We start from the raw sequence: 13102 nt of genomic DNA on the forward strand, positions 1-13102 counted from the left end.
ATTTACTAAAAGTAATATTTCTAATTTTTTAAGACCCGTGAACAGTAGAAATATTTTACTCTCTGCAGTCATGTGTTTTTTATTTATATTAATTTATCTGTAAAATATTCTAATAAAGTTTCCTTGTGTTTTCGTCATGGTTTATTAAACACGCTGCTGCCTTCTGGCTTTCGTTTTGAACACCGCGTTTCCATTTTACGACAGCGGCTGCGTGTGGACGGCAGCCGGTTACTATAATATCCCTCCAGCATCATGGCAGCGGCGGCGGATTGTCCCGGCACTGATGCGGCTTTCCCGGAGACCCGGGGCAGTTCGGCGACGGCAGGTGGCAGCGGGGACCCGGGAGCTGCTGCCGGGGACAAACCCGTGTGTCTCATCGTGCTCGGCATGGCGGGCTCCGGGAAAACCACCTTCGTCCAGGTGAGTCCCGGTCCCTTAGCGGCTAACGCAGCTAGCCGCATGAGTTAGCTTCTTCAGAGAGAGCGAAAGGTAAATAAACGAGCAGCGACAGGTACCGGTGTGTGAGCAGGTTTACATCAGAGGAGGAGGAAGAGCTTTTTTTATTATTTAATTTCAGCTAAAACTCAGGTACCAACCAGCTTTCTGTGGCACACCGAGGAAGCCCCCAAACCGCGCACAAACCCATTAGCATCAAACAAAATCAGTTTGATTTCAGTCAGGTAGGAGAGGCAGCAGGTTAGTTATCCTACAACAGCCTTTAATAAAATAACTTAGAGAAAGCTTCCCTCCTCTTCCTCAGAACATTTCCTCCATATGAACAGTGTTTCCTGTTTGTCTGCCTGTTGTGAAGTGAGCCGCAGTCACGAGTAATCTGAGTACTTTTGTTTCCTGCAGAGGCTGACGGCTCACCTGCATTCCCTCAAAGCTCCTCCATATGTCATCAACCTGGACCCCGCCGTCCACGAGGTCCCTTTCCCTGCAAACATTGGTAAGGATCCATCTGTTTGCTGGACGCTACTCATTCAAACCAAACTGAACTTAAAACTTGTGCGATGCTGGATTTGCAGAAGTGCATTTAATATTTGATTACACATCACAGCGAAAGCAAATAAACCTTCTCGTGTTTTTGTGACTCAAACGGAGCCGGAAAGACTTTTAGCTCCACGTCATCTTCAGCGTCTGTTAGTTTTCTCTGTCTGTCCTCCTGCTTTCAGACATCAGGGACACGGTGAACTACAAGGAGGTGATGAAGCAGTACGGCCTCGGACCCAACGGCGGCATCGTGACGTCACTCAACCTGTTCGCCACCCGTTTTGATCAGGTGACTCACAAATCTCAACATCTCGCGGTACGAATGTCCACACCAGACAAACAGTTCGGATGCTGACTTTGTGTTTGTTTTCTTCAGGTGATGCAGTTCATCGAGAAGAAGCGACAGAATCACCGGTCAGTGTGTAGCTGCTTATTTGCAGCTAAATGCAGCTAAATGTTTTAAGGATTGTGAGGGACGCCAGCAGCATCCTGTGTGTGGTTGTGATGCACAACACTCCAAAATATTAAAGGAACACCTTAAAGCACAGCAGATCTCACTGAGGGTAATAGGTTAGCGGTAATGGAAATTGAAATGATGCGCCTACACAGGGCTAAATTCAAAGACGCCCCAAAATCAAAGTAAAAAAATCGATGCAGGCCCGTTTTGTTCAGATTTCGTTGCAGGAGTTCAGAAATGATTCTCGGGAGTTTGAATCCCCCCACGTGTTTGCATGAATGCCTGACGGCGCCGGGGTGATGTCCTGATGAGAAACGTAACATCGCAGAGGAGTTCTAGTGATTTAGGTCGGGCGATGCGGGGCAGTGCATGGATCAGTTCCTTCATCCTCTAGGGACGGCCTGCATAGTCTCGAGATAAGAGGCTGCACCAGCATAGGCTCCGACAACGCCCCCCGTCTGTGTCTGATTGGTTGGACATTTGCAGTGGTGTCTCAGTGGAGGCCTCTTTGTAGTTCTGGTCGTGCTCATCCTGTTCCTCCTGTTACTAGGAGTGCTGCCCTCCTAGAGTAACAGCCTGTCTCCTGGAATCTCCTCCATGCTCTTGAGACTTTGCTGGGAGACACGGCAAACCTTCAATAGCACTTATGGATGTGCCATCCTGCAGGAGTCGGACTATCTGTGTAAAGATGTGCAGGTCGGGCCTGATGCTGACCGTAGCCAAATGCAAAAATCCTGAAAAACAGTAAAAGGGGAAAAATGTCCTCCAGTAAAACCAGTCCTGTTCAGGGTTGTCTCAGTGTTGTTTCACCTGTTGTTCATTTCATTCACAGCGAAGCAGCTGATCCTGATTAAAGTTTCCTTTAATGTTTTTGAGCAGCGTATGAATGAGCAGGTGTCTCTCTCCAGGTACGTCCTGATTGACACTCCAGGTCAGATCGAAGTCTTCACCTGGTCGGCGTCTGGAACCATCATCACCGAAGCTCTGGTGGGTCTGCTCGTCTGCTTTTATGTCCAAGTTATGAATAAAGACGAGTCGTTTAGAGCGTCTGCGTGCGTTTGTAGGCGTCATCCTTCCCCTGTGTGGTGATCTACGTCATGGACACGTCCCGCAGCGTCAACCCCGTCACCTTCATGTCCAACATGCTGTACGCCTGCAGGTACCGAACACCAACCACATCAGATTCATTTTAATGTTTTCTGTGAGACGTGATGACTCTGAGGTCTGATTTACAGCAGCTGCTCCTCCCGTTAGTCTCTCACCTTGGAGTCGGACTCCAGCTCCACTTTCTAAGACCGCCGCTGGTCACCATAGTTCTGGTAGCAGCAAATGGGCGTGTCCTCCCCCATCTCCAGTCCAAGTCGGTGGAGCTGGAGTCCAGCTGCAGGCTGCAGAGATACTTCAGAAGCCCTCGATCATCCTGCCGTTTGGGATACACGACAGCAGCTAGACTTTCAAAATAAGAGCCAGGGGATTGTGGAGGCCTTGTTCTTACCTGAAATGAGTCACTAAATATACCTGAGCATCCCATCAGGACAGTCAGCAGAGTTTTTGTTTAAGTCCTCTGATTCTTTGTGTTTCAGTATCCTCTACAAGACGAAGCTGCCCTTCATCGTGGTCATGAACAAGGTGAGGACGCTCGGCGTGCTGCCGGCTCATTGCTGAACTCGTTGTTTCTGTGGTTTGATGACGGGGTTTCCTCTCGTGGTTTTCTTTTTCAGACCGACATCATTGACCACAGCTTTGCGGTGGAGTGGATGCAGGACTTTGAGGCTTTCCAGGACGCTTTGAACCAGGAAACCTCGTACGTGAGCAACCTGACGCGCTCCATGAGCCTCGTGCTGGACGAGTTCTACACCAACCTGAGGGTGAGAGGGACCGCCGAAAAACTGGACCCTTAGCAAATCCTTAAACCCCAAAGTTTTAACTTTGTGTGACGCACACAGGGAGAGGCTATGCTGACGGTTTACCTGCTTACAGGGTTTTAAATAGACTGTATGTAAAGGATGGATGTAGCCACACTACCTCATGCACTGATGGGTCAGAGCAAGTTAGAGAAAAGGATAAAGCGATAAAGTCTCTGCACCTGCAGGTGGTGGGCGTGTCTGCGGTGACAGGAAGTGGATTAGACGAGCTGTTTGTGCAGGTGGAGGACGCGGCCAAGGAGTACGAGAGGTGAGTCAGACACACTGGTGATAAGATGCATGATCATTAGCATGAGGAGTTCCCAGTGAGCTGATCTGACTCTATACAGCTGTTTTAAAACATTCAGGCACTTTTTGACCAGAGGGGAAAAACACGAGGTTATCTTTGTTTGCTCAAAGCGTCAGAATAAAACCTCAAACCTGACATGATTTAAGTAGTTAAACAACAACAACACTGAATGAAACTTTTCTAAATATGAACACGTGTAAAATCTTTGTTTGTTTGTTTGTTTTTTTAGCATTTTAGCCACATGTGACCAACTTCTCCTCCAACAGTAGCAAACTTGATTAGGAAACTGGCGGCTAGCAGCTATGTTGGGTCTGTCTAGCACAGGCCCACCGCTGGAACGAGACAATTTAACTACACAGCAAAAGCACTGAACACCAAGTAGGCAAAGTTCTTCATGTTACTCATGCAGAGACCTGCCTGGAGCCAAGTGTCGTTCCACCCACTTGACCTCCGTCAGACTCTCAGCCAGGTTCCCCGTAGCACTCCTTTTATTCACATGAATATACATAGGTTCATTAACATATGACGTCTACATACACACAGAGTACTGTGTGTGTGTGTGCAAGTGCAAGATGTGACCCTGTGAAGACTCCCCAAAGCTGGTGCCAGGAGTCTAGCGGTCCATCTAAACAAAAGGCACTTAGCCTAAAACTGACATAGCCACGTTTATCCTACCATAAAACAATAAGAGCAGGTACGACCTCTCCCACGCTCCCAGGATGTGAATGCCAGAACACTCTGGAATTCACACCAAGCCTTTGCAGACTATTAAGGATCAAACCTCTACCAACATGACATTGATTATACAACTCTAAGCATATATGAGTAGATATTTCTAAGCATAAATGACAATCAGCAGTACAAATCTAACAAGCTACACCTGTATCGCGAGGCCACACCCGTCATATTGAAAACTTTAATAGTAATAATGGATTGCATTTATATAGCGCTTTACAATTCCACTCTCACATTCACACACTGGTGGAGGCAGCTACAGTTGCAGCCACAGCTGCCCTGGGGCAGGCTGACGATGTTGCCATATTGCACCATCGGCCCCTCTGACCATCACCAGTAGGCGGCAGGTGAAGTGTCTTGCCCAAGGACACAACGACCAGGACCGAGAGCCCGGGGATCGAACCGGCGACCTTCCGGTTCCCAACCCCCTGAGCCACTGTCGCCCTTTAAGCTTTAATACAGTTTTAATAGGCGAGTTATAAAAACATTTGGTCCTCATAAAGCTGAGAGGTTTTTAATTTGTATTTTATTTTTTACCTGAAGTGTTTTTTTTGAAGTCCTATAAGTTATGACTCTATTAAAGATGAAGAATAGTAAAGAGATTAAATGTCCTTTGTGTCTGCAATATGAGGACGCTGCGCGTGGTGTCAGCCACTAGAGGGCGCCAAATACCCATAAATAATCCCAGAAAGTTGATTGTGGGAAACGTAGTTTTTACAAGGCCTTTCAAAGGTTTGCTGCAGTTTTGTAAAGTCATGTGACTTTAAAGCCTCCCAGAAACTGTACAGAAAGCCATAAACTTAAATCACACTTTTGTATGAATTAGTTTATTTTGATGGTTTTTTGCATGTTGTGCACAAAAATATTTTGTTTTTCCTGCAGTTTAGGAAAATTAGTGTCAAAAATTAAACTATGAAGACACTCAGAATAAATTCTCTGTAGTTGGAAAGTATGTTGCGCAACTTTTTGCATTTAAAGTTTTGAGGGATAAACCTAGAAATATTTTGTGGGCGACCGTGGTTCAGCGGGTTGGGAAGCTCATCTTGTAACCAGTTCGATCCCCAGCTCTGTCTGTCCTGGTCGTTGTGTCCTTGGGCAAGACACTTCTGCACTGCAGCAGGTAAAAATATAAAGATAAGCTGTAGCGGACTTGGTTCTGTGGTGGGCTTTAAAGGGTTAATCAGTGATTTCCTGACCTGGATGACTGAGCGTGCATCACGAAACCATAAATAATGACTTTGAATTAATGACCACAGGACTCTGTTTGCTGCAGTATCCATATAACCACATAAGCAGTATACAGTCTGTAAAACATGGTGTGGTGGTTAGCAACAGTAACAGTTATTTTATTTAACTCAAAAATAAAAACTAGACTTTTGAGTCGTGGAGCTCGACGCTGAGCGTTGGGTTCTTTTTTTTTTTTTTTTTTTTTTCATGGAGGAAACAAATTGTTGTGACGAACTGAAGTCTTCCTCCTGCTTCCTCAGGGACTACCGACCCGAGTACGAACGACTCCGCAAACAGCTGGTGAGTGCTCTGTTTTGTTTCTCCCTGTTGCTCCGCCCTCACGTCATCCTGTCTGAACCGACTTCCTGTCCTGCAGACCGACGCTCAGAGCAAGAAGCAGCAGGAGCAGCTCGAGCGGCTCCGGAAGGACCTGGGAGCCGTTGACATGAGGAACACGCCGTCCACAGGTAGAGCCGGCGCCATGAAGCTAAACTGTTGTTATGCTACGTTTTTGTAGTTCTAACTGACCGATTGACTTCCTGCCAGCAGATGAAGCCGACATCGCCGGGCCCAGTGACCTCATTATGACACGCGGTAATCCTGACGAGGAGGCGGTGGACAGCGACACAGACGACATCGACCACGCCGGTGAGGAAAGAGTTGGCGTGGATTAAGCTTCCTGATTTTCTTAGAAGCCTGAAATTATTTCATAAACATTCGGACGTATGATGTTTGATTTTTCAGTGACGGAGGAGAGCAAGGAGACCGAAGCCTTCGGAAACTTCCTGAAGGAGAGGATGGAAGTGGTTCAGGTCCGAAACAGGAAGTGTATGATGCCCGAGGATCCCTGACCTCAGAGGTTTCCCTCTGCAGGACACAGACTATTACCTGGAGCAGATCTTCCACTGCTGACGCACCTCGTCACAGGTTCAGACACGACGAAGCGAGGGCTGAACTTCCTGTATGATCAGGTGACCTGATTGGCTGCTCCTTCCCAAAAAGAGAGAGAGAACTATATTTTTATATCTTCTGTTCCATTACTGTTGGCTTTGTTTGTGAAAGTACTGAAAGGATTTATGGCATGTAAAATAAAATGAGCTCTGATATCAGGACTGGGTTTAAGCCTTCGACTCGACCTCGTGATTCCAGAAGCTCCGTCTTTGTTCAGACGTCAGGAAACAAACTCCACGTTTACGGAACAATAACAGGTCACTGAGTGCTGATTGATCGATAGTGATGTAAACCAGCCGAAGTCTGCCGTGTCTCTCTCAGACACTTTCTACACTGGAGTCCGTGAGCTCCTAAACAACGACGCTATAAAGCGTCCAGGTTCTTTGAAATGTTCTCAGAGAACATAGACGATGTTCTTGTGATGGTCACAAATGTCCAGAGAAATAACGGAGAACTGCACTTCCTGAGACGTCCTGTCCTAAACCGACCAGTCGGCACGCATTAGCAGGATGCTAGTGTTTAGTGGGCAAAATGAGCTCTGTGAGAAACTAAAGGACAGACGAGTCAAACTAAGTCCGATGTCGGCTGTTTGTCTTAAATAAATGATGGGATGACATGTGGCTGCAGGATGCTGTGGTTCAGTGTGCCCCATCACACCTCCTGCCCCGTGCTTCGTGGTGGGAACCATGCATGTAGAGACCGTCGTTCACCTTTTCTGTGTGGCACAAAGACACAGTGGGTGAACCAAAGGTCTCAAATTTGGACTCATCAGACCAAAGCACAGATGTGCACTGGTCTCATGTCCACTCCTTGCTCCTGCTTGCTGCTTTTCCTTTGTCCTGACCATAAAGACCTGATTCACAGTCTCCTCTGAACAGCTGATGTAGAGATGTGTCTGATCTGAGCTGCTGTTACCTTGCCATTTCTGAGGCTGGTGACTCGGATGAATTTATCCTCAGCAGCAGAGGTGACTCTTGGTCTTCCTTTCCTCATGGGAGCCAGTTTCCTCGTAGAGCTTGATGATTTTTGGGACTGCACTTGGGGACACATTCAGAGGTTTTCAGGACTGACTGACCTTCAGTTCTTAAAGTGATGATTCCGATGAGCTCTGCGTCAGCTGATGGAGAATCCAAACTGTGCTGATTCAAACAGCATTGAAGACTTCGCCGCGATGACCCGTGGTACCGCTCCAGTGTGAAACCCCATCATTTCCTCCATCAGCGGGTCAGGATTCTGCTTCACGTTTCATTGTGATTTTGTGAAAGTGTCTCAGGGCAAGCAGGCTCATAGAGTCGCCTGCAACGCAAAAACAAACGTTAGTGTCAAAGGTCAAAAGGGCCTTAATCTGTGGTTATCGATGACATCATTCCACAGCAGGACATTTCAACGCTCACCGTTTTGCTTTGCGTCTGGTAAACAGCTGGTAAACACCAGATGTGGATTCTTTTCTGCTGTTTACTGTTCAGAAAGACTTAGATTCTGTTTAATTTATTAAGAGGTGCTGAAAAGTGTGCAAAGGTTTTTCCTCTGGAGGAGACGGCGTGTTCCCAACAAACTGTGCTTGTAAAATAAAGGATGTGAAAGGATGAATGGAGGAAAGAAAACCTCCCACTTGACAGCAGTTCTCTGGTGTTTCTGGAGGTACTGGATTGTGTGTTGTGTATGTGCTTGTCTTCATTCATGTCTGAGCTCTGTGAATGGATTCAGGTCGTCCGCCCGCCGACCATCTGCCACCAAGCTGCCAACACGCCGCTCGCTTCTGTCGCCTACGCGCTCGTTGAAATCCGGCAGCGTGGTCGGACTGAAGAGCGTCTGACTCATCTCTCCACTCACTTCAGCTTTCAAAAGGACAAAGCACGAAGCCGCAGAGAAGACGGCACGCCTGCACGAAACACTGACAGCTTCAAACAAGTTTAGCTTGTGTTCTTTCAGCTCGGCGACGCCGTTCACTCCAACACACAGATATGAGGCGCTCGTGTCCAGAGTGGGGGCCTGAATCTGTCAGGTTTTCATGTAAACCTGGAAAGTTAAGTTAGTTACTCATTTAAAACTTTGTCTAACGTGGATAATCAGCTGACGGCAGGTGTGTCGGTAACTGCGAGTGTTCAGAAGTATGTGGACTGATAATGAGACTGAAGGGGACTCGCTGTGAGGTCACCAAGAGCTAAAAATTCATTTTAAAACTTTAAAAATCACAAACCCTGCTGCAACCAGTTTCATCTTCACCGAGCTTCACCTGCCTGCACAATACAGACTGTATATAAAAGATGGACACTGCCTCTGTTACCCATGGGTTCTGAAGATGCAACGTTAGCAGTTTGGTCAGAGTCATGCTAGCTTGGGGGGGGGGGCTACTGTCACCAGGTGGAAGTAATTTTAGTGTTTCACCCCGTGTGCTCCACATGGATGTTATATCAAACTTTGGGACACAAAAAAAAAATAGATTGTTTTATAAACATATGTTATTTTTCTTTGATTTTATTTATCAGCTGTTTAAACTGGGTCATTTTCAGTTTCATGAAAAATAAAAATACACTGCTGGAGGAAGAGTGGAATCTTGGAGAGCACGCACACATTCACCAAACTGCAACAACACTACATCTAGACTTGAATATGTCATCGTGTGCACAATGCCATCAAAATAACCTGGAGAAGTCTCTGTGTGCAGGAACAAACCTGTGATCTTCAGACCCTCAGACAGCAAAGCATTAAGCACAGGCGTGATTCTGTGATGGAGATCAGTCCATGCACCTCCAGGACTCGCTGCCTGTCACGACCCGTCTGATGAAAAGCTCTGTTATCAGATCGGGTCTTAAGGAGCCAGAGCTGGGAAATCCAGGGCAGCAAGAAGTTAGGGGTGCCAGAGGGGATCGGTAGGGTTCCCGGGGTTAGGAGAATGTCAGGTGAGTGCTGTGTGGAAGGTGATTGGATGATGCAGAGGTCGATGTTCTGCCACGCCTGAAACTGCTCCTGAACTACGACTGAGGTTAAGAAGAGAGGGAGGCTGGAGCAGGCCTGGCAGTGACGTCCACACCTGCAGGTTAAAGGTCAATCATGCAGAGAGGAAGCGCCGTCTTCTCTGCGCGACTGAGGCAACGTGAGAAACCGATCTGAGGTCAGATGGACCCATAGGTGAAATTCTTTGACTCCTCCGGGCTAAAGAGGAGAGGGATGCTCTGAGGAGCCCCATGAGACGTGTGCCACGCTGTTCCTTTATATCATATATATAAGAGAAGACAAACATGTCTGCAGCTGATGTCTCCGTGTGTGTCTCACCTGCAGCAGAGCCCAAAGGCAGAATCTGAGGATTTGATTTTAGTCTGAAAATTCCCTCAAACTGTGAAAAATGACCCGACACAAAGTGAAAGTCACGGCGGTGAACCCAGGTGAGTTTCTGGAAGTCTCGTCCTGCAGCGTTTACTCGCCTCCGCTGATATTCAGCCCACGCTGCTCTCTCTCCTCAGCCTGAAGCTCGCCCCTCCCTCACTCTCCTCCTCCTCTTCCTCAGTGGGCTGCGGTCACGATGCCTCGCCGACACATCGCTCCAGCTCGTTTCATTCAGGGCCGAGCGAGTGTTTCGTGGCACAAAGAAATCATCGGTGCCTGTCGATGAATTTAACACGTTTGTTTAATCTGAATCCTGCAGCATTCCAGCTTTATTCAAAAACACAGCAGCAGCTTAGACCCACGCCCCACAGTTTCAATCGGTCACATGGTGATCATGTGTAAGTGCTGAGGAGTTCTCATGCATTATGAGGCAGAGGCAGAGACTGTATATAAAAGATGGCGTCACCTCATCCCATTGTGAAGTGTTTTGACCGAAATACTTTTAAAAGTGATTGTGAGAAACTGAATGATGCTGATGAGCCTGAATTATTCTTATTTTCTGACTGCAGTGGGGCCAAAATTACTTTCACGTTTTATTCAATAAGGCTTGAAACCAGCGACTCAGATCATCATTTTCTCATAGTCAGACTTGTAGCCAGAGCTGGTCTGTGTTCTCGCCACACTCTTCCACTGGAGATTTCAATTTGGCTGTGGGCATGTGTACTGGCCACCTGTGCAGGTTGTACTTCGCCCAGTGAAGCCTTCAGGGCCCCGCCTCCTCCACACAGTGAACACCCCACTGTACCACAAGCAGCTGCTCAGCAGGGAGTCAGCATCAGTACCTTTGTCCAACCCTCTAAATCTAACCTTACACAAACGTTTTCTCAACGTTACTCTGAGCTCAACCTAACCTGATTAAAACCTTAATCTTACTCTAACGTGACCCTTACCTAATTCTGTTTGTGTAACACTGCAGGTTATGTCCTCACAGCACGAGTAAAAGATGCGCTAATGTGTTTGTCCAGTCTCACCTCAGCTGCATGACTCATCCACTTTACTTTCTTGCTTTTACTCAGTCCCATTATGATGACATCACTCCGAATCCATTTCATTGCAATGACCTCATTGTTGGTGACATCATCTTACGGCCTCAGAGGTGATGTCACCTCTTCCAGTTATTCTGCTGCTGTTCGTCCTCAAAAGCATCCTGCAGAACTGGCCAGAGCCCCGCCTCCTCTGTTCCCATCACATCTATTCTATTCTAATCTATTCTATTCTATTGCACTGCTGCAAACAGCCTCATTTCTGTTCTGCAGCAACACCTTAGTGCTCAAATAAAAGCACAATGTGTTATTGTTTCTGCTGAATCCATAACCCGATTTTACATCTCTCTCTCTCTCACACACACACACACACACACACACACACACACACACACACACACACACACACACACAGAAGGTGTGGCTCTGAGCACTCTCAGCTGATTGGCTGCAGATGACATCATCAGTTGGGATGTGGAGGGTTCTCCTTCTCCTTGTTGCTGCAGCCTCTGGCTCACCTTGTCTCCACACACACACACATACACACACACTGCAGATGCATTACATCATCTGGTTCAGAGTTGGGGGCAGCTCGTGAGAACATTATGTTCTGCTGCAGTGCATCATGGGAGCTGGAGTTCAGTCCTTCAGTGGTCACTCCCAGGTCATTTTCTGTGTTTTATTGAACCACTCTCATGTGACTAAGATTAAGAGATTAGATTAGTAATCTCACCCACAGTTTTTGGGCTCTTTAGTCCTTATTCAGACAGGACAGCGGAGCGCGCTCGGGGGAAGACACAGTAAATGCCCTCAGGAATCAAACTTGGCTTCTGTCGAGCGTTTGGGTCACATGCTCCACCCTGTTCGTGATGCTGGCGTCACTCTTGACTGACGCTGGGTCCGTTTATGCGTTTCTTTTCTGCGTTTGTCTTGGCCCGTCGGGAACCCATGGATATTTTTGGATGCTTGGGAATTCTCAGTGTGACGTTGAGAATTCCCAAGCATCCAAAATCATCCAAAAGCATCTCAATACAAGCAGTGCCCCCTAGTGGTGAAAGTTTAACTTGGCTTCTGCAGCGGGTAGCTGCTAAAATGACCTTTAAAAGCTGACGGTGCAGCTTACGCTCCTGCGCTTCTGCTGCTCGCCTGCTATCCACAAATATTTCCATCTGAAGCAGGTGCTTTCCTGCCGCGTGCCACATGTCTGTGTGAAATATCCTCACGTGCCTCCCCCCAAATTGCACCTTGTTCGGACTTGGCCCAAAGCATGACTGATCGATCAGAACTGTCTGCAGCCTAATTGATGCTGAAAGCGGTTCGAGACGTGGATGTGCGAGCTGTCGTCTCTGGACTCCATCGCTGTGGGTTTGTCCTGCGAGCGGAGAGCGGCAGACTGTTTGGCTGCGAAGCTCGGTGACAGATGGAGGCGTTGAGCTCAAGCACAGATTTGTGTTTGTGTGCCGAGGATGAGTAACGCTTCTTTGTCAGCCGGTAAATTTAGCGCTGACATTTCCTCAGAAGCACGCCGACCCAGCAAACTGGATCAGACCGGATCAAAGCAGAGCCGGCTCACCTTACACTTCATCTCCACATGTTCTCTCGTTAATTCGCCCAGCAGCACATGTATGTGGGAGGATTTTCATCCTGAGGCCTGGAGTGTGCCTTCATGCTTTTTCTGCATAAAGGCTCATCCCTCTGCAGCTCGCTACCAAGGGTCAAAGGTCATGTGATGTTAACAAGCTGCTGAAAAGTTGTTGAAAATAAATCCAGAGTTTGTAATGTTTAGGTGTTTCCAGCATTTTCTGCAGGAAAACCAATATTTGTTCCCAAACTGCATTCAGACTGCAGTCTGTCAAAGTTTGAAGAAAACGTTAGCCACCTGTCCATCAGGGAGGCCACGCCCCTGATAATGCAAAGCCACAGGTGGGCCCCTCAGGGGCCGGTGTCCTGCAGGTTTTAGATCTCACCCTGAGTCAGCGCCCCTGAATCTAATGATTAGTTCATTCCCAGGCCTCTGGAGAACTTCAACACATGTTGAGGAGGTCATTTAGACATTGAAATCAGCTGTGCTGGATCAAGGACACATCTAAAAGCTGCAGGACTCCGGCCCTCGAGGCCTGGAGTTCCTCCACCCTGCTTTAACCCTCAATACAGT

The 13102-nt window shown here is 47.5% G+C and overlaps 1 protein-coding gene across 2 annotated transcripts; it reads left to right on the forward strand.

Moving 5' to 3' along the window:
• The first annotated feature begins 217 nt into the window (after positions 1 to 217).
• On the forward strand, positions 218 to 6748 carry gpn1 (GPN-loop GTPase 1). Of its 2 annotated transcripts, none has more exons than XM_040011585.1 (13): positions 218 to 420; positions 856 to 949; positions 1176 to 1282; positions 1370 to 1407; positions 2359 to 2437; positions 2515 to 2609; positions 3034 to 3079; positions 3172 to 3318; positions 3543 to 3625; positions 5887 to 5926; positions 6003 to 6093; positions 6173 to 6274; positions 6371 to 6748. In XM_040011585.1, exons 1-13 carry the CDS (start codon positions 253 to 255, stop codon positions 6475 to 6477), a joined length of 1197 nt encoding a protein of 398 aa, XP_039867519.1. In that variant the 5' UTR covers positions 218 to 252; the 3' UTR covers positions 6478 to 6748. The 2 variants fall into 2 exon arrangements, with proteins under 2 accessions (XP_039867519.1, XP_039867520.1); XM_040011586.1 differs by having other exon boundaries at positions 219 to 420; positions 6176 to 6274.
• Positions 6749 to 13102: the final 6354 nt, after the last annotated feature.

Source organism: Simochromis diagramma, unplaced genomic scaffold, assembly GCF_900408965.1.
Source record: "Simochromis diagramma unplaced genomic scaffold, fSimDia1.1 OVJJ01000603.1, whole genome shotgun sequence".
Taxonomy (NCBI): Eukaryota; Metazoa; Chordata; class Actinopteri; order Cichliformes; family Cichlidae; genus Simochromis; species Simochromis diagramma.